We start from the raw sequence: 19,995 nt of genomic DNA on the forward strand, positions 1-19,995 counted from the left end.
CCTTAGAGACTAACAAATTTATTAGAGCATAAGCTTTCGAGAGCTACAGCTCACTTCATCAGATGCATTTGGTGGAAAAAACAGAGGGGAGATTGATATACGCACACAGAGAACATGAAACAATGGGTTTATCATACACACAGTATCCAGTTTGCAAATTAATTCCAATTCAGAGACTGGGATACAATTAACTTAGACTTGAATAGAGACTGGGAATGGATGAGTCATTACACAAAGTAAAACTATTTCCCCATGTTATTTCTCCCTCCCACCCCACCCCCCACTGTTCCTCTGATATTCTTGTTAACTGCTGGAAATAGCCTACCTTGCTTGTCACCATGAAAGGTTTTCCTCCTCCCCCCCCCCCCATGCTGGTGATGGCTTATCTTAAGTGATCACTCTCCTTACAGTGTGTATGATAAACCCATTGTTTCATGTTCTCTGTGTGTGTATATCAATCTCCCCTCTGTTTTTTCCACCAAATGCATCCGATGAAGTGAGCTGTAGCTCACGAAAGCTTATGCTCTAATAAATTTGTTAGTCTCTAAGGTGCCACAAGTACTCCTTTTCTTTTTTCATTGAATTTATATAAACATTGAATTCTACCAAGTCTAGGTAAAGTCTAGTCTACAGGCTGCAGGAAAGGGCTGGGAACCAGGAAATCATGGGTTCAGATATGACTGATGCTTGGACAAGTCACCTAAAAAAGGTATTTCATTATTGCCCCAAAACTGCAGTTGCTGGCATTTAGCAGTGGATTCTTTCAGTCAGACATCTAACTGGAGATTCCAAAACACTTCATTCTACAAAATTAAGTGCCCTAACATCTCATGTATTGACTCTTTTCAGAGTCTTTGTCAGTCGTTCAAAATTATCGCAAAAAGGTCGAAGTTTTCTGCAGTTGAAAAGATTTGGCCAAAGGAAGATTATGATTTTTCTGCCCTTTGCTGCACAAGTGACATTTATTATGCTGTTAAGAATGCTAGTCTCTCCCCCTTGCTGTCTGAGTATTACACCCTTTATGTTTATGAGTAAAGAGGAACAAATAAAAACCCATCAGTTTTTGGAAGTTCCGAAGGTAATTGCAGGGGTGGGTTTTTTTTTTATTATATTGTAAAAATCTTTCATTCCAACTGGTGCTCCAAAGAGAACACCCTCAGAATAAGATATGATGGAGAGCTTTATAAGTAAATACACAACTCAGCCAGTCTTGTTATAGGAGAATCTCCGGGGTAATATTCGTTTTACCAAAAATTTGCTACAAATGTTGAGAATCTCAAGTCCTGCTTAACTTCATCACAAAGAACTGTTTCTGAACATTTACTCTGATCTAAATTAAAATAAATTAAATTAAAAGTAAGCTTTCCTATGTTTTCAGAAGGAGGTTGTTACCGTTAGAGACCACTATTACTGCATTTTCCAGAATTACAATCACAGGGTTTCACTAGCAATTTACCATTGGAACCACTAAGCAGATATTCTTTCCCTGACTTTTTAAACAATTGAAGATCCAAAATAATGGAAAATTAAGGCAACATGGAACAAGAAACATTCAGATTAAACATTATGTCACATTCACTAGAAGCCACTTGTTCCAGAAGTACACAGACAGCCTATAGATGCTTTGAACATGGAAGTGAAGAATGTTATTGAATAAAATTCTCTACAAACAAGCTAGATGTTTATATACAAGCCTTGACAAAACTGAATTTTTCACATTTGTATATGGAAGAGCAGCAAGACAGCCTTTTTCATATGTAAACACGAAGGAAACATGAAATCACACCAAATGTCAGATTTGGCAATCAAGTTCTAGCTAATTGCAGAATTCTCCATACCACAGGACCTGTAGCTGTCAGCTATATTTTATAAGAAAGAGCTATGGGAAGAATATTAAGTGCCAACATCAAGAAGAAAGACTGCTTGACATAGGACTCTTTTCAGCATTCATTTTATTTATTTGTAAAGACAGACGAAATAGTCTATTTCAAGGAGCAGTCTTCTACAGTTTATATACCACACAACCACACCAAACAGAGTGGTTTTCTTCCTCTAGCAAGCCATCCCGTGCTTTCTACAATAAAGATGAACAAACGCTTGAAAGACGTGTGTGCCATTTTTCGGCTTTTTAAGTGTGCGTGTATTTTAAGTATTATTGAACCACTTGGTAATGTTGCGTGAGTGTGATCAATATTTCACCTTCACTTTAAAATCCAATTGTAACAACCCAATAACAGGTTGGAATGCTTTCAAAAGCAGTGAGCAGCTGATGGAATGAGTAGGCAGAGAGCGAGTTGCAAAACACATATTAAAACTAGAAAAGACATGGAAGCTCTAGCAGTTTAGTAGTGAAAGATCAATGGTGGTGTTCCCTTGCCTAGGTGTATATTTTGTTAAAGGATATGTGTTTTGCCTTATCACTAACATATCTAGCATAAAAAAAAGGAGTACTTGTGGCACCTTAGAGACTAACAAATTTATTAGAGCATAAGCTTTCGTGAGCTACAGCTCACTTCATCGGATGCATTTGGTGGAAATGCACCACCAAATGCATCCGATGAAGTGAGCTGTAGCTCACGAAAGCTTATGCTCTAATAAATTTGTTAGTCTCTAAGGTGCCACAAGTACTCCTTTTCTTTTTGCGAATACAGACTAACACGGCTGCTACTCTGAAACATATCTAGCATACTGAGTGAGGAATGTGAATATGCTAAATGTAACAACTAACCTCCCCGGAATGAAGGATACGTGTTGCTTCCAGAGTAGCAGCTTTTAGTTTTACACCTACATCTTTTCTTCCTAAGCTCCAGCAAAAAACTGATAACCAATGAAAGATAAAATTGGTGTCATGCTTTCACGGTTGTGATTCAAATATCAATCCTGCAATTGAGCTATTGGGTAACTTGTAAGTACTTAGAGAAGGAAAACTTGTAGAACTTAATAACGTACATAGAAGGCTAGCAAAGACTAGTTCAGAACAGACATGGATGGCTGAGTTTTGTTTGTGCCCTGAGCAACATTTCATGGTCTGGGAAGGATTCAGATGAATTCACATGTGAAAAGCAACACTGGTTTCCACACAGGAAAGATTCTAATCACTCTAAATATTAGCATGCTGTGGAACAGGCTTCTTCACCTTATTGATGAATATGGTTGAAACTATAAATCATTTTTATATCAGTAATTTTGTTCCATCACTTTGGAAAAAAAAAAATGGATACACTGCTTGTTCCAGGTCCAGACTCTCTGACATCTCTCCTTTAAAAGTAAAGTTCAGCTTTGAAACTTCTCCACATCTACACTACCATTTATGTTGGTATAACTTATGTCACTTATGTCAGTGACATTTGTGAATAAGCCAATCCCGCCGCATGATGTAAGTTATACCGACTTAAACACTGGCGTGGACAGCGCTATGTCAGTGGGAAAGCTTCTCCTGCCATAGCTGCCAACGCTCATTGGAGATGGATTATTTAAGTCAACAGGAGAGCTCTCTCCCGTCCTTCTCCCCTCAAACTATTAATACTCGTTATGATCAAGTTCAAATGCAAACTATAATTATGCACATGCATACATACATACATACATTCCCCCAGGACTCTTCTCGGGGAGGATTTATCCTTCTCAGTCTTGGTGGAATGGGGTCCTAACTCTCTGTAGGGCATGCAAACTCCTTAATGTCTGGGAAACTCAGATCCAATAACATTCTTTGATTTTTTCAGAATTACAGTACGTTTTCTCTACCATCACAAAACTGCATCAATTTCAAAACCATTTCCATTTTTCATGCACCAGTTGCAGAAGACTTAAAGGAGGGAACTATATTTCTTGATCCTAATGGGTTCTGAAACAACAAAGGCACGCTCAAGGAATGAAAACTCAAAATTCAGCTGAGTTCATCTCATGTACATTTGCATGACCGGGATTTTAATGTCAAGGTGCAGCACTGCAAGTTACATGACTGTAAAATGAAATCCTGTATTTATTTGTTTTTCAGCTTAATGTTATAAATGGCAGCTGAAATGATAAAACAAAGACAGAGGAAGTTAATTGATTCTCATTATTAAAGCAAACTGATACATCACTCAGAGTTCTCATATCGATACATTTTATATTAATCTCTCTCTCTCTTGCTATTACCATCACCACCACATGAGCAGTTTGGGGGGGGGGGGGAAGGGAGAGAGAGAAAAGGCACTGAGGGTGAAAAAAGCAGCTCTGATTTGCTCCTACCTAGCACCTTTAACTTTGCCCATGTTTAGTCAGTGACATTTGTACCCAGGACCCACCATTAAAAGCATGTGCCTCTACTATTTAAGATAAAGGAGAAAGACTCAACAGCTGGTAGCAGTAATAGGCTATTATACTCTATGTCAACTAGCCACTAGAGCAGGACACAGTACACTTGGCTAATGTGTTACACACCTCCTGACACTCTGTACTAACTTAGAATACAAGTTCTGTTACTGTTACTGTAACACTTAATGCTTTTAATAGCTCCTCCAAAAGTGTTGAACAGGTGTCCCCTGTACAGAGAAACTGTAATTCTATATTAGCTATTACTGTACATTGCCCAACACACATCTCTTTATTACAAAGCATTAGAGTATTCAAACAATTGGGCAAATTAGCTGAACAGTGCTAATTTGGTGCACATTCTCACAGCACCCAAAAGTCCCATGAAAGTCAGTGTAAGTTTGGGGTATGGAATCTAGTTTCCTATTGTCCACCTCAATAGTTGCCATGTAACTCATGGAACATTTTCAAGGCCACACAGTCGGTCAAAAAATTTCAAGCACCCTCACAAAAGGGCTCTCAAAAGTGAACTTTGTAAAACAACGTCTTGGTGTCCAGGTTTACCGACTCTCAGCAGCACTCATCAGGCTGAAATTTATTTTCCTGGCCAGTCATAGGGGTCAGCATCCACTGACTTCTGTTTTTACGGTTACATGTGTTACTGCTTAGTGTTTAGGAACTTAGACATTTTCCATTTCAAAACAAGATTTTTCTAGCTGACAGCACTTTAAGGTCAACCTGCTTTCTGACAATTAAGCAGTGTTCTCACATTACCACCAATAACAAAGATCCTGTAGCATGCATGAAACAAAATAAAATCCAGCTCTTATTTCCACAGCTGTATCGGCTCTGCAGTGCTGAGAGAAGTAAAACTTGTTTTTGTCAGTAAACAAATGTGACTCAGAGGACACAAAGAGGACAGTTACAAGCGGTAGCTAAATGCCATTTTTATAGCTACTTTTATGACTGTAACCACTTTCTAATGGCTACTGTTACATGCAGCAGCTAGTCAGTGGACTATATTGACCTCTGCCCTGTGACAATGGTATGAGCTTTTGTAACCCAGACTCATGTCAGGTGATTGGGGATAGAAAACAAAATACCAGTCTCTAACCAGCCTTCCTGTGTGCCACGACTTTATTACACTGCCCCTCTTCGGGATGGGAAGTGTTGTACTGGATCACACAGTCAATGGATGTTTCACCCAGTTATTATTATTTCTTCTTATTTTATATTGCCATAATATCTGGAGGCCCCAATCCCAATAGTCATATGATCCGATCGTAAGTTATTTTACTTCTCCCTGCATCCTGAAACAATTTGACCCTGATTTTTAAATATGGCCAAACCTCAGCCTCTGATTTTGCATCCAGACACAACTGTGGGTGCAACTTTACAAGTACAGAGCAATGCAAGTGCATTTTACTGCACTCAGACAGCTACCCATCTACCTAGACCGTAATATAACTAGGTGGTATAAAATGCACATGTAATTATTTGTGCCCCAAAATTGTGTTCCTAGTTATTTCTGGGATCAAAATTGGAGGCCATTTTTCATCAATAGATTTTTCATTTATTGTATATATCCAGTAGAAAGGGATTTTGGTTTTTTATCCTCCATAATACAACAGTGCAGTATTTTAGGCCTTTGCAGCATCAGTCATTTGTTGGCATGTCTCTTCCCATAAACTATTTGCATGTAACTGAAAGTCAAACTCTACAGATACATTTTGAGTCTGCCCATAAGCAAATATTACTTGTAACGTGTAAAGGAACATTTAAACAAGCATTTGTATCAGTAGCAAAGAAAAACAGACAAATTATAGGGTAATTAACATATGAATGATGATCCAGTTGTTAATTACTATCTGTTCCAGGTGTTATGTATGAGCAACTTACCTTAAAAGCCTTATAATATGTATGCAAGTAGAGTCAACAATTAAACACTTCAACTCTCCTCTGGCTTTATTAGAGAAAGATGACACTTCTGCATATGATTTTATTTGTCAGATGTGTTTGAAGCTTAGCTGAGGAAAAAACTGGCAGCACAAATCTGTAATTTAAAGTGCAAAATTGTGACCTGTCCTTGAGCAAAATAGCAAAATGTATGTGTTCTTGGAGTGCACATCTAACTTAATAGACATTCACAATCTTGAGCCAACTAATAAAAATAATACTCTGCACTTAAACATTGCTTTCCATGGAAGGCAATGTGGTTAATGGTTAGAACAAGAAAGCCTCACCTTCCCTTAGGGAAGGCTGCTGGCTCTACCTACTGAATAACGATGGGACTTTCTTAAATGCTGTCTTAGCACTTGAGAGAAGCAACAATACAAGACTAGCATTTGTTTAAACAACAGTAATTGAGAAGCAAGAACGCTGCTGAGCCCAGTGCCAGAGTTAACTCTAATAGAGTGGCTGTACCAGATGGAAAGGATATTGAGCAGTGAGGAGGAAAGTGAGACAAGAAAGAGTGATTCGAACAAAAAGAACAGGGGAACAGAAAAGAAAGGGAAAAAGCAGACGAAAGAGAAGGAAAATGGGATTGCAGAAATAGGTTAATAAAAGGAGACCTTCCTAGATCTCCAGAATATGAAAACGTTTCAGCATCTAGTAGATTCAGTAGATCTAGACCTACTTACAATGCAAAGGATTTTCCTTTGTATGCACTTTCTTTCTCAAAGAAACACTGGTTTCTCCTGGATTCAAAAAGGAGCTCGTAGATACCTGGAGATTATCTTTCAGTGTATAATCTGGATACTGGCTGCCTTCAGCAATCCACACAGCTAGGAACCTTCTTCATAATGATACTCTAATAGGCGGATCCTCTGCTGATATAATTTACCCCAATTTCCACTGAGGATCTGGCCTTACAAGTCCCTGTTGATATTTAGAAGCAGACATTCCATTTGTTATGGGTTGCTATTCTGCTAGCTTTTCCAGTGTAATTTGTTGCACTTACATTTATTATTAGGAAAAAGAAAACAATTCCAAACTGCATAAGCAACACTGCACTGAGGACAAGGAGAATAGAACATATAGTGAGAGATAGGACCTGCACCACAGAGAATACAATCTAAGTAAAAATTTAAAAAGATAGACAAAGAGGGAGAAAAAGGGAGTCATTTTACAGAGGCACAGAAAGATTAACTGACTTGCCCAGGATCAGACAGGAAATCTTCCACAAAGCCAGGAACTAAACCCAGATCACCTAAGTTCCAGTCCAGTGACTTAAATACAAGATCATCATTTCTCACCTTACTAGCATTGATTTTATTAGCATGGTAATTTTCATAAGTTAGTGTGGAATTAATGTATTTACTATGCTCTTCACTTTGTAATTATTTAAATCTAAAAAGTTACCCAGTACCACACACACCTTATCTTCACAAACCATTAAAGTAAAAAAAGAGTTGAATTTGTCTTCATAATGACAAATAATGCCAGATCTGTCCTCCTAGCAACTGGCTACATCAATAACCTTGTTTTGCATGTGACTGTTTTAGAACTATTGTTGTTTTTCCTTGTCTACCCAAACCTTACAATATTTTTCTTACTGAAATGAAAAATCAGCATTATCATCTCTACAGCACAACTGTCTTTTTTATTAAGAAGTGTAGTGAAACATTAAAGCTTGAAGCATCATTTGAAACTAACCATACTATTTTTCATTTGCATATTCAAACATATCCAAGATCAAAATTATATTCTGAAATTCATCGCTGACTTTAATTTAGAGTTATCAGAAAAATATATGCTTTTAATACAAGTTATTACTTTGCAGACAGTTTTAAAATTAAACTGCATCACAGAATTGAATCAAGAGGCGCTGAAATAATACATTGTACTATGACTGAATTAAGGACCAATTGAGTAGTAAGAAAGCTATGAATATCACAGGAGAAAAAGATCTTCAGTTTAACTAAGCCTGATATTAGCTAATGCATGCTGAGTTATAGGGATCTCTGTTTTAACATTATCTTGGACACAATTTCTTTGCATCCCACATAGTTTAAAGCCCATTACAGTCTCCACCATTATAACACTCTGTTTATTCCCAAGGATATTGTTAAATTGCTTTTGGAGTTTACTGACTAGTCTACACTACAGTCAGAGCAAAGGTGTTATTACTGTAGCAATAAAGTTGAGAGGTTCCAGGGCTTAGGTTCAAATGTATTCTATAGTCTCAAAGATTTCTGAAGCCTAATACACTGGAGTAGGTTAAGCAAAAAAAAAAATCAACAATTTTTAAAGGCAAAATTAATCCTCATAAAAGATGCCAGATGGACAGCTTAAAAAAAAAATCAACAGCCTCTGTACATCTACAGAATAGGCAATAGCAGTACCTCAAAATCTAATGGATAATTAGGAGGACTAATAATGAGATAGGATATATTATTTATCTCCATTTTATAGAGTAGGAATCAGAGGGTAAGTTGCCAAATGCCACACACAATAAGCTATTGGCAGGAACAGAACCCAGATTTCCCGATACCCAGTCCAGTGCTTTAATCACAAGTCCAGTCTTCCTCATTTTCAACACAGAACAGGTAAAATCACTTATGTGGGTGACATAATACTTTATTCACCACAGTTTCAGTCCTTGGCCTCTCTGCTGAGAATTCCAATAACAGAGCGGGAGGGCTTGTCTAGACAAAGAGCGTGCAGCTCTGGGATGTCAGTCTACCCAGAACTAGCCTGCCATGCACTAACTGAAGTGGACCAGGCTGCTCTGCACTAAAAGCTCCCAAGTGTGCTTTGAGCTACCCCACTTTGAGCACCAAGCACACAAAAAGTTTTAGTGTTGAAAGTCCATATGGACAGCACAGCGTGGGGGGGGGGTAGAACGGATCATCCCCGGCATTCTGGCTGCTCCCCCTTCCTGCAGTGCAGCCACTTGGTCCCCACTCTACTGTCCTCCCAACCCCTCCCAGGGGCTACGTTTGCACAGATGCCCAGGCTGTGTGCACTGTCAGGGTGATGAGTGGGAGCTAGCCTCAGAACTTCCCCGCCGCCTCCTGGGGATCCCTTATCCCTGCCTCCCAGGGTACAGCCGGGACAGGGATAAGGGATCCCTGGGGGGTGCTGAAACACACTGCACCCCAAGCCCTGAGGATGGACTGCCCTGCTCCACAGCCAGCAGCAGCTAGGCGTGCGTGCGTGCTTCCTCTGATACCTTCATTTTATGTCAAACTTCAAAACAGACAAAAATAAATAAAAACCCAACCAAAACACCTTAATTGAACATCCTGTTTAAAATATTAAGAACTGCAAAGTTTCGTTTTAATAGTTTGACAGCCCTGCACCCTGATGTCCTAATTAGCCTCAGAAAAGGTGCACGTGGACATTTTCCTGCCACTGTGACTCAGCCTAGAGGTGGAGACCCCCAACTCTCAGATTAGATGATAGTTCAGTATAAAGCCTTCTCAAACTACAGTCATTCTAAGGAGACAGCCACCAAAGGAGCTAATTATGTGGTTTATGTACTCACGTGCTCCTTATGGCATCTGAGTCCCATCAAGAGCACCGCCACAGTTAGGAAACAAGGTGGTCAATAGAGTTTTCCCCACAGTGCACCACATTCCTAGGGCTAGAGTGTCGACATGAGGGTGGGGGGTGCTTCAGGCACTTTGAGATGCATTTACTTTGACTCAGATCTGTGCGGTGCAGTGTGGACCCCAGAGACCTAGGTTTGAGCACGGGTCAGAAAATTCTTAACTTGGGTTAAAATGCAATGTAGATGCTCAAGCCCAAGGTTCCCCAACATGGGTCAGCTGACTTGAGTCCCATTAATCCTAGGCTTACATGGCTGTGTAGACATACTTTTAGTTCATGGCAGGCTAGTGCAAGGTAGATTTACGCCCCAGCCTGCCATGCACTTCTGTCTAGACAAGCCCTTAGTGCTGACAACTCTCACAATTTTAATCATGAGTCTCATGATATTTGATGTTTTACTTGGAGCCCCAGCTCCTGGAAACAAGTGATTACATGAGAAACTGAGCTTTTTAAAAAAATAAATCTTATTTAAGATTCTAGCCCTCATGGTTGAAAAGAAATTCAAAATACAACTCAGGTGTACCCTAAAGAATCAAAAACCAGAAGGCAAATTAAAAAAACCCCTTACATTATTATGTATTTATTTTTAATTTTATTATTTTAAGTCAATCTCGTGATGGGGGGCGGGGTGCTTGACTCATGAAGTTTTGAAAATTTATAAGTGGTAATATTGTGGTGCTAGCCTTGGTGGTGTCTTTGTACCATGGACATTTCGGCTCAGACCCTCAAAATGTATTGATTTCAAGCCACTAGGAATTGGCTTACTCAACACATTTCACACAGGATGACAAACAGGTTACAACTTTCAGTCCCTACCAAACTGAGCTAGACTGGAACTGCAATTGAAATCTCCCGAGTGATCAAGGCTTCACTCCATCTCCAGAAAAAGCAAACATTTATCGCGTTACATAATTTACATTTTCACAGTATCTTGGCTGACAGCAAACATCAGTAGAACAGGAATTTAACTTCTGGTGAATTAGGAAAGTTTTATTTGAAAGTAACAATGTGGACAAGCCAGTATACCAAAAACATATACATTTAAAAAAAGACCCAACAGTTGCAGCACTAAGTTCAAACGTCACAGCAAGCACCATTTTATGAAAAGCCTGCTTCACTGCCACAATTTTTGGTTCTTAGGTCCCATTTAGCTTGTCTTTGTTTAACAAGTCAATCATATTTTAGGAGGAAATAAATTATCTTTCATTCTTCATGACAATGCAGAAGAGCTTCCCACACACCTGCAGCCTGTTTCACAGCTTTAGATACTTCAGTTAGTCATCCAGACCATGACAAGCCAACAAAACACCTATAAGCTAGGCCCAGTTTTCCCTCTCCCATGATAAAACCTGCAGGAGGGGAAACAAACAAAACAAAACAAAAAAACCAGAGGATCCCCTAATGGAATTTCCCCCATACTGTTCTGTCAGTGGGGTGTATAGTTACACAGAGAAATACAGATAGCAGAATGAGCAGGTCTAGCTCCCAAGCTTCACAGGGTATGTCTACACTGCAATTAGACACCCATGGCTGGCCTGTGTCAGATGACTTGGGCTCATGGGGTTCAGGTGCAGGGCTGCTAAATTGCAGTGTAACTGTTCCAGTTCAGGCTGCAGCCCGAGCTCTGGGACCCTCCCACCTCACAGGGTCCTAGAGTCTGAGCTCCAGCCTGAGCCTGGACATCTACACTGAAATTAAGCAGCCCCACAGCCCCAGCCCAAGTCAGCTGGCATGGTCCAGCCAGAAGGTTTTTAATTGCCATGTAGACATACCCACACAGCCTAGGGAATCCCTTCAGAAGCCTGTGTCCCTAGACAGTTAGTCCCATTCGAACTATAATCAAGGTTTCTTGGCCGCTGCTAATTCCAGCTGTGATACTGACAGGCCAGCTCAGGTTACAGCAATAGGCAAATTCGCCTGTGTGTGAAGAGCAAAGAAATGTTAAGCGTAGTAATTCACTCGAGTGTTAATTTAGTTCAAAGAAAATGTGACTCATATTGTCTTCACTTATCTATAACCTGTTGAACGCTATCACATTATCTTATGTATATCCACGTACTGAATTAACCGTAGATCAAATGTTTATGTTAGTATTAAGATGAGAATTTACTTGACATGTAAACTTCTTGAAAACTAATGGAATGTTAGTTGTATTGTTCTCACTTATCTGTTCCTCTTAATGGCAGGCATTTGCATGATGTATACCCTTGTAACTAAATAACCCTTAAATGCAGATGAAGCCTTGGGGGATGCAAATAAAGAAGAGGCTAGCTTCCAAGCAAGTGGCCATTGGTGTAATAATTGGAGGTCAAAGATTTAAGATTCATTCCTCGCTCACTGTCAACAAGGAAACCCACAGGTTGGTAAAAGCACTGACAGCTTGCTTTGTGTGTGGAAACACTACAAATATGGAGTCAGGGAACGATCCTGCATCCTGTTGTTTGGACACTCACAGGGAAGCGTTCCAGATGCAAGAGAGAGATTCCCAAAGTTATTCTGGGTAACTCTGAAAGACTTATGGAAAACCAGCAGATTACCACAGCTCTGCTATTATTTGGGATTTACAATACCTGTTCATGTATTTTACTTGCTTTAACCTCTCCATAACTCATTTTCTTAGCTACTAGTTAGTTAATTAGAGAAATTGGCTGCCTACGCTGTCTTTGGTGTGAGATCGAGAGTATCCATTGAGCTGGACTAAGTGACTAACGCTTTGGGGCTGTGAGTAACCTAATGCAATGTGATATTTGGTATAGCAACCAGTATCACAAAGTCCAGTTTGTCAGGGGGCAAGGTAGGCTAGAAACCTAAGAGGACTGTTTGTGACTCCATGGTAAGACTAATATAGCGATCCAAGAGAGCACATTTGTTACTGGCTTGGTGAAATCTAATTATTAAATATACTACCAGTTTGGATGTCTGTCCTATTTTCTCAAAAAAAGAAAAGGAGTACTTGTGGCACCTTAGAGACTAACCAATTTATTAGAGCATAAGCTTTTGTGAGCTACAGCTCACTTAATCATCCGATGAAGTGAGCTGTAGCTCACGAAAGCATATGCTCTAATAAATTTGTTAGTCTCTAAGGTGCCACAAGTACTCCTTTTCTTTTTGCGAATACAGACTAACACGGCTGCTACTCTGAAACCAGTCCTATTTTCTGACAGTCTAACGTGAGATTGGCATTCACAGTTGTGAGCCACTCCAGACACCATGACACCAGCACCTTCCTTAAGGGGGGGTTCCCCACTACAAAAAAAAAAAGGCCACATAAAAGCAAATATAGTGGCAGGCTGTATTCCTTTCCCAGATAACTTCTGTGGAAGAAGATCACACGCTGCATGGATACAAGGTTCTGTACTATTAGATCCCAAAGTAGGTTCCTGGTTAAGATCACATTTAAAAGTCAGATATATCTACTATTACAAAACAACGAGTGTTTCCTTTTCTGATGTTACATTCCCCATATCATGGTAATTTTCTTCCACTAACCTAGAATTTGACCAATCTACAGCTACCATATAATATGTGTGGTGTAATGTCCTGCCTAAATTATCAGCTGTTATGAGAATAAAAAGCTATTCAAATTAGAAATTATAACGATTAAAGGCTCTTAAATTAATGGCTCTATTGTCCTTCCATAACACAACGAGCCAGGTCATCAACTGGTATATATTGGCACAGCTATCACTGACGTCAATGGAGCTACCACCAATTTACACCACCCAAGGATCTGGCTCCAAACAAATACAGCCATAAAATCCTACCACTAAGGCTACCACAACACAGTGCCAAAATTGCAATGGCTTTCATTTCAGTTTGTCTGCACTGCTTGGCAGTATATCTAAATACGTTTATTCTCTGTGGCTTGTATTATGTTAAGGCTACAATGGAAACCTTGGTAGCTCAAACATGGTGCTGCAGCTCTCTATCTTTGTGCCTCTAAAAAGACTTACTAGTCACAACAGTAACTTTCACATAAGAATTTGGGGGTGTAGTTTACAACGGGCGGCTGGCAAATGTGCCTTTCAGCTCAGGAGGTCTGTGCTTAGCTCATGAGTGAAAAGATGGTCTGTCATCTCAGCATCATCAGTGGGGCATATTGGTTCACATCACAAAACCACCACACAATTCTTCACACTTCAGGATGGCTGGCAGCCTCTGCTTCAGCAAATTAAGTTTGATAGGTAACTGTAAACCTTCCTGGGAAGCAACATACACCTTCATTATGTTTGCCTCCTGCCAGTCTCATTCCTAAAAATTAAATCCAGAATGCATCCCAAAATGAATAAAGTATATTTAAAATTCCTATAGGTAATCATCAGTCACAGCATAGAGTACAACATAAGGATCTCCACACCTATTACAGCCTACGTTGTGGCTACATAGGGTATGTATGTTAAGATAGGGCAGCCTCTCAGACCTGACTCCACATCTACATGCCCCAGGAATCTTTGTGATAGTCACAGATCGGTCAGCATGGAGAGTATTGAAGAGGGAGGGACCAAATATGGAGTAGCCCCGGCAAATGGCACAAGTAACACTGAGAAGCTGTGGTCCCTATTATACTATGTAGCCTGATACAGTGGCTAGGAGGCAGGATGCAATCTTGCACCCTTGACCCTAAATTGAGGAACGTGGATTTCAACTGCTCATTCTACTTCAGTTCACATACGCTAAAGCTCATTTACTCTGACTCTGTGTGGGTGAAGTGAATTTCACCTTTAACACATATGATATTGTAGGTTGGGTAAATAACATTCACTTAATAACCTTTCATCAAATATTGACTTCACTAACTATTTTCACTGGAATTCTGAAATTAAAAATTAATCTTAAGGGGTAAGGGCCTCAGTCTACACTACTAACACATGAAACCAAACACTCACTGGGCCAAATTCATTGCTCATATAATTCCACTGAATTCAGTGTGAATACACACACAAATAAGAGTAGCATTCAGTCCCAAGAATATGGACCAAATTCTGCCATCCTTAATCAAGCAGAACTCTTACTGCTTCCAAAGAGTGGTTTAACTAGACCACATTGAAGATGCAAGAATTGGCCATATATTATTAAACTATCAAAAACTAGAATCACAACACTGTATATTTTTGTAAGCCTGCCACTCATTTGCTTGGAGCCCAATAGAATTTCAACTGCCCCATTACGATTTAGTTAAGGATTTTTTTAATTAAGCAAAGCATGCTTTTATAATATGCACACGGACAATTTGCTCAAAATTGCTTTACTACAGGATGCATTCATTTAAACAATGCTGCGGGAAGGGCAGCCAGCACATCCCTCAGCCCGCACCGCTTCCCGCAGCCCCCATTGGCCTGGGATGGCAAACCACGGCCAGTGGGAGCTGCGATCGGCCAAACCTGCGGACGCTGCTGCTGGTAAACAAACCGGCCCAGCCTGCCAGCAGCTTTCCCTGGAGAGCCGCGTGCCAAAGGTTGCTGATCCCTGATCTACAGTAATGCTCCTAACAGTGAGCCCCACAAAAATCCAACACAGGAGATGTTTCCGAGTTCCTTCTATTGATAAAAACGGTTAAGAAATGTATTGCTACACTTGCACAGGGAAAAAAAAAACAAAAACAAAAAACCCCACCCTCACATACATTGTCCAGAATGTCTTCAATATTTTGACTCCAAGCAAAAGTTTCAGCTCAGTTATACATTCACTGTCCCAACTTGCCCTCTCTCTCTCTCTCTCTCTCTCTCTCTCAAAACAGTACAAATTCTGATATGTTTATCTATAGTATGGCTAAGGAAGGGATGTTCAACAACACACAGTATTGCTCTTACACTGCATCTCATATGAAATTCACTCATTTTGTATTACTCAAACCTATTTTCTGCTTATAACCCCATATTCTCTCTTTTCCCCCCCCAATTTGATTGTTTATGTAGAATTTTGTCACTATTTACCAAGAAAGTCAATGTCAGCATTCTGAGTTAGCTCTAGGTAGATGGGCTACTGGAAACTAACAAGATTCTCTTTAGAGGTACACAGTGCTGTATAGGAACCTTTATTTGTGAAGCCCTAAAACATCTTGAATGCAGGCAAGGACCCTTTTGAAAATCTTAAAACATAGTCTGGGGACCCCTGGGGGTCCACAGGTTGAGAGAACCACTGGTCTAGGAAACACTTTAGCTCAATGTTATTTTATGATCAAAATTAAAGGAGTGAAAATGGCTCTGTGCCTGAAACAGACAAGCTCTGTTACATCCCTGAACTTTCCACCATTGTTATCCACCAACAGTGAGCTCTTTTTTCCAATTCTAGAGAGATAAATGATCTCTCTCTCCATCCCCGGGAGTGGCCTTGGAAGCATATAAAAGTCTGGAAACTTATCCGATGAAGCGAGCTGTAGCTCACGAAAGCTTATGCTCTAATAAATGTGTTCGTCTCTAAGGTGCCACAAGTCCTCCTTTTCTTTTTGCGAATACAGACTAACACGGCTGCTCCTCTGAAACCTGTCATTACGGCCAAATGTATCCCTGGCCTTATTCCAAGCAAGTGAATGGAGATACACCCAGCGGTGAACTGGCTCCAAGAAGATGCCCACAGGGGATCACACAGAAAACTGGCCCTGAGCTGTTGGATCCCAGGCGAGAAGGGGGCGTGGGAGAGATGCTGAACCTCGGGACCGGGGATTCGCCCCGGCCGATGGCTGCTCAGCGGTTACTCCTCCCCGCATGACAACGCGCCGCTCCCTTCCCTACCCCTGCGCGGCCGCTGCCCTCCAGGCGAGCAACCCGCCCACCTAGCCCCGTTACGGCACGGGGGGGGGCACCGCGCATCGGCAGCGCTAGGGCGCGGTGACAGCGGCCAGGCTGCTCCTCCTTCCCGCGACTCCCTCTCCCAGCCCAGGGCCCGGCCAGGCTGCACCCGCGGCGCCGATGTCCTGCCGGGCGGGGGGCGGCCGCCGCTACTCACCGGGAGGATTTACAGCCGCCGGCGTTGCCATCTTGTCTGGGAGGCGAATTAAGATAAATGCAAAAGGGGGGGGGGCGGCGCAGCTGGGGGGGGGGGCGATGCTCCACGCAGCCCGGGCCGGCGGGGGAGGAGGAGCGAGCCCCGGGGCTGCCAGCCACACAAAGGGCCGGACGCGCAGCGCCCTGGAGGGGGCGGCTCCTTGTTGCCTTGGCGCTCCGGCTCCCTGCGCACAGCGGACCTCGCAAGATGTCTGATGCTCCCGCTCCGCTTCTGCTCATGCTCCAACGCCCCGGGCGGCTGTAGCGAGCATGTGCCGGCCGCCCCGCACATGTGCGTTGGGACGGGGAAGCCGCTGCCCGCTGCCTGGCCCCCCGAGCCTGTCTCGCTCAGGGGCAGCGCCGCTCGGGGACGCCCGGCCCCACAGGGGTGGCCCAGGGGTAAAGGGACACCGCGCTGGGGCCGCTAGCCTCGGGCCCGGGCGGGAGTCAGCTGGCCGGCTTGGGGATGCTTCCCCGGGGCCCCTCCCTGACAAAGCAGCAGGTGGCTGCGCAGCCTGAGTCCGTCTTTCCTTCTCTCCCTGCTCGGATGATTTGTCTTCGCCCTGGTGCTCCCTCCCTGGAACAGAAAAATCAATCATGGTGCCTGTGGCTAGAGCTCCGAAAACATCCGGGCAATGCGCAGCGGCAGTCGGAGAAAAAGCTAACACTGTGCAGAACCATTAGAATTCCACCATGAGTTCAACAATTTCCATCCCACCATCAACCTTAGTCTAGACCAAGCCACACAAGCGGTCCATTTCCTGGACTCTACTGTGCTAGTAAGCAATGGTCACAAACACCACCCTATACCGGAAACCTACTGACCGCTATACTTACCTCCATGCCTCCAGCATCCATCCAGGACACACCACACGATCCATTGTTTACAGCCAAGCGCTACGATATAACCGCATTTGCTCCAACCCCTCAGACAGAGACAAACACCTCCAAGATCTCTATCAAATGTTCTTAAAACTATGGTACCCACCTGCTGAAGTGAAAAAGCAGATTGACAGAGCCAGAAGAGTACCCAGTCACTTGCTACAGGACAGGCCCAACAAAGAAAATAACAGAACGCCACTGGCCATCCCATACAGCCCCCAGCTAAAATCTCTCCAGTGCATCATCAAAGATTTACAACCTATCCTGAAAAATTATCCTTCACTTTCACAGATCTTGGGAGACAGACCAGTCCTCACTTAGACAGCCCCCCAACCTGAAGCAAATACTCACCAGCAACCACACACCACACAACAAGAAAAGGAGTACTTGTGGCACCTTAGAGACTAACAAATTTATTTGAGCATAAGCTTTCGTGAGCTACAGCTCACTTCATCGGATGCAACAGAATCACTAACCCAGGAACCTATCCTTGCAACAAACCCCATTGCCAACTGTGTCCACATATTTATTCAGGGGATACCATCATAGGGCCTAATCACATCAGCCACACTATCAGAGGCTCGTTCACCTGCACATCTACCAATGTGATATATGCCATCATGTGCCAGCAATGCCCCTCTGCCATGTACATTGGCCAAACTGGACAGTCTCTACGCAAAAGAATAAATGGACACAAATCTGACATCAGGAATCATAACATTCAAAAACTGGTAGGAGAACACTTCAACCTCTCTGGCCACTCAGTAAAAGATTTAAGGGTGGCAATTTTGCAACAGAAAAGCTTCAAAAACAGACTCCAAGGAGAAACTGCTGAGCTTGAATTAATATGCAAACTAGATACCATTAACTTGGGTTTGAATAGAGACTGGGAGTGGCTGGGTCATTACACATATTGAATCTATTTCCCTATGTTAAGTATCCTCTTCACACCTTCTTGTCAACTGTCTAAATGGGCCATCTTGATTATCACTACAAAATTTTTTTTCTCCTGCTGATAATAGCTCATCTTAATTAATTAGCCTCTCACAGTTTGTATGGCAACTTCCACCTTCTCTGTATGTATAGATATATATCTTCTTACTATATGTTCCATTCTATGCATCCGATGAAGTGGGCTGTAGCCCACAGAAGCTTATGCTCTAATAAATTTGTTAGTCTCTAAGGTGCCACAAGTAATCCTGTTCTTTTCATTAGAAAAGAGAATCACACAGAAAATATCATAATCTGTTACATAATGCCATGGTACCCATCCACCCTCCTCCCCTCCCCCAGGGTTGCCAACCCTCCAGGATTGTCCTAGAGTCTCCAGTAATTAAAGATTATTTTTTAATTAAATATTATGTCATGTGATGAAACCTCCAGGAATACCTCCACCCAGAATTGACAACCCTACCCCCACCTTGAATACTACGTACAGTTCTGGTTGCCCCATCTCAAAAAGGATGCATTAGAATTGGAAAAGGTACAGTGAAGGCACCAAAAATGATCAGAGATATTTTCAGCTTGGAAAAGAGACGAATAAGAGGGCATATGATAGAGGCCTATAAAATCATGTATGGTATGGAGAAAATAAATAAGAAGTGTTATTGACTCCTTCACATAACACAAGCACCAAGGGTCATCCAATGAAATTATTAGGCAGCAGGTTTAAAACAAACTAAAGGCAGTACTTCTTCATATAGTTCACTTGTGGAACTCGTTGCCAGGGGATGATATGAAGGCCAAAATTATAATGGCTTTAAAAAAAGAATTAGAAAAGTTTATGGAGGATAGGTCCCTCAATGGCTATTAGCCAAGATGGTCAGGGATGCAAACCCCATGCTCTGGGTCGCCCTGGGCTCTGACTTCCAGAAGCTAGGAGTGGACAACAGGAGATGGATCACTCCATGTTTGCCTTTTTATTCCCTCTGAAGCACTTGGCATTGATCACTGTCAGAAGGGACTAGATCGACTATTGGTCTGAATCAGTATGGCTGTTCTTATGTACAGTGCCTTAGTCTTTCCTTTCTCTCCCACTGCTTGCGCAGTTACTCTTCTTTGAGTTTGCAATCCACAGAGCACCTTTCAATTTCCACCTCTCATTTATGGTTCTTCAACATATTAGGGAAGAGTCTGTATTAGCTTTGCACATTTCAAAGCAGGGACGGAGCACAATAGTGTAATAATTCTATACAGAGAGCTGTAGCAGTCTGTCTTATTCTTGTAGATTTGGCAGTTCTAGACGCTTATACAGGGGTGCTAGGAGTTGCTATAATGC

The 19,995-nt window shown here is 41.9% G+C and overlaps 1 protein-coding gene across 3 annotated transcripts in view; it reads right to left on the minus strand.

The window, feature by feature from the left end:
* ARNT2 (aryl hydrocarbon receptor nuclear translocator 2) overlaps positions 1–17,581 on the minus strand; it is a 137,247-nt gene extending 119,666 nt beyond the window's left edge. For 2 of the 3 annotated variants that reach the window (XM_038420184.2, XM_043493641.1), the window contains exon 1: positions 16,798–17,581. In XM_038420184.2, the coding sequence (XP_038276112.1) occupies positions 16,798–16,828 (31 nt within the window). In that variant the 5' untranslated portion in view covers positions 16,829–17,581. Of the gene's footprint in view, positions 1–6,195; positions 6,220–16,797 lie in introns of those variants that run through there. The other variant, XM_043493643.1, reaches the window with a different exon arrangement.
* Positions 17,582–19,995: the final 2,414 nt, after the last annotated feature.

Source organism: Dermochelys coriacea, chromosome 10 (assembly GCF_009764565.3).
Source record: "Dermochelys coriacea isolate rDerCor1 chromosome 10, rDerCor1.pri.v4, whole genome shotgun sequence".
Classification (NCBI taxonomy): Eukaryota; Metazoa; Chordata; order Testudines; family Dermochelyidae; genus Dermochelys; species Dermochelys coriacea.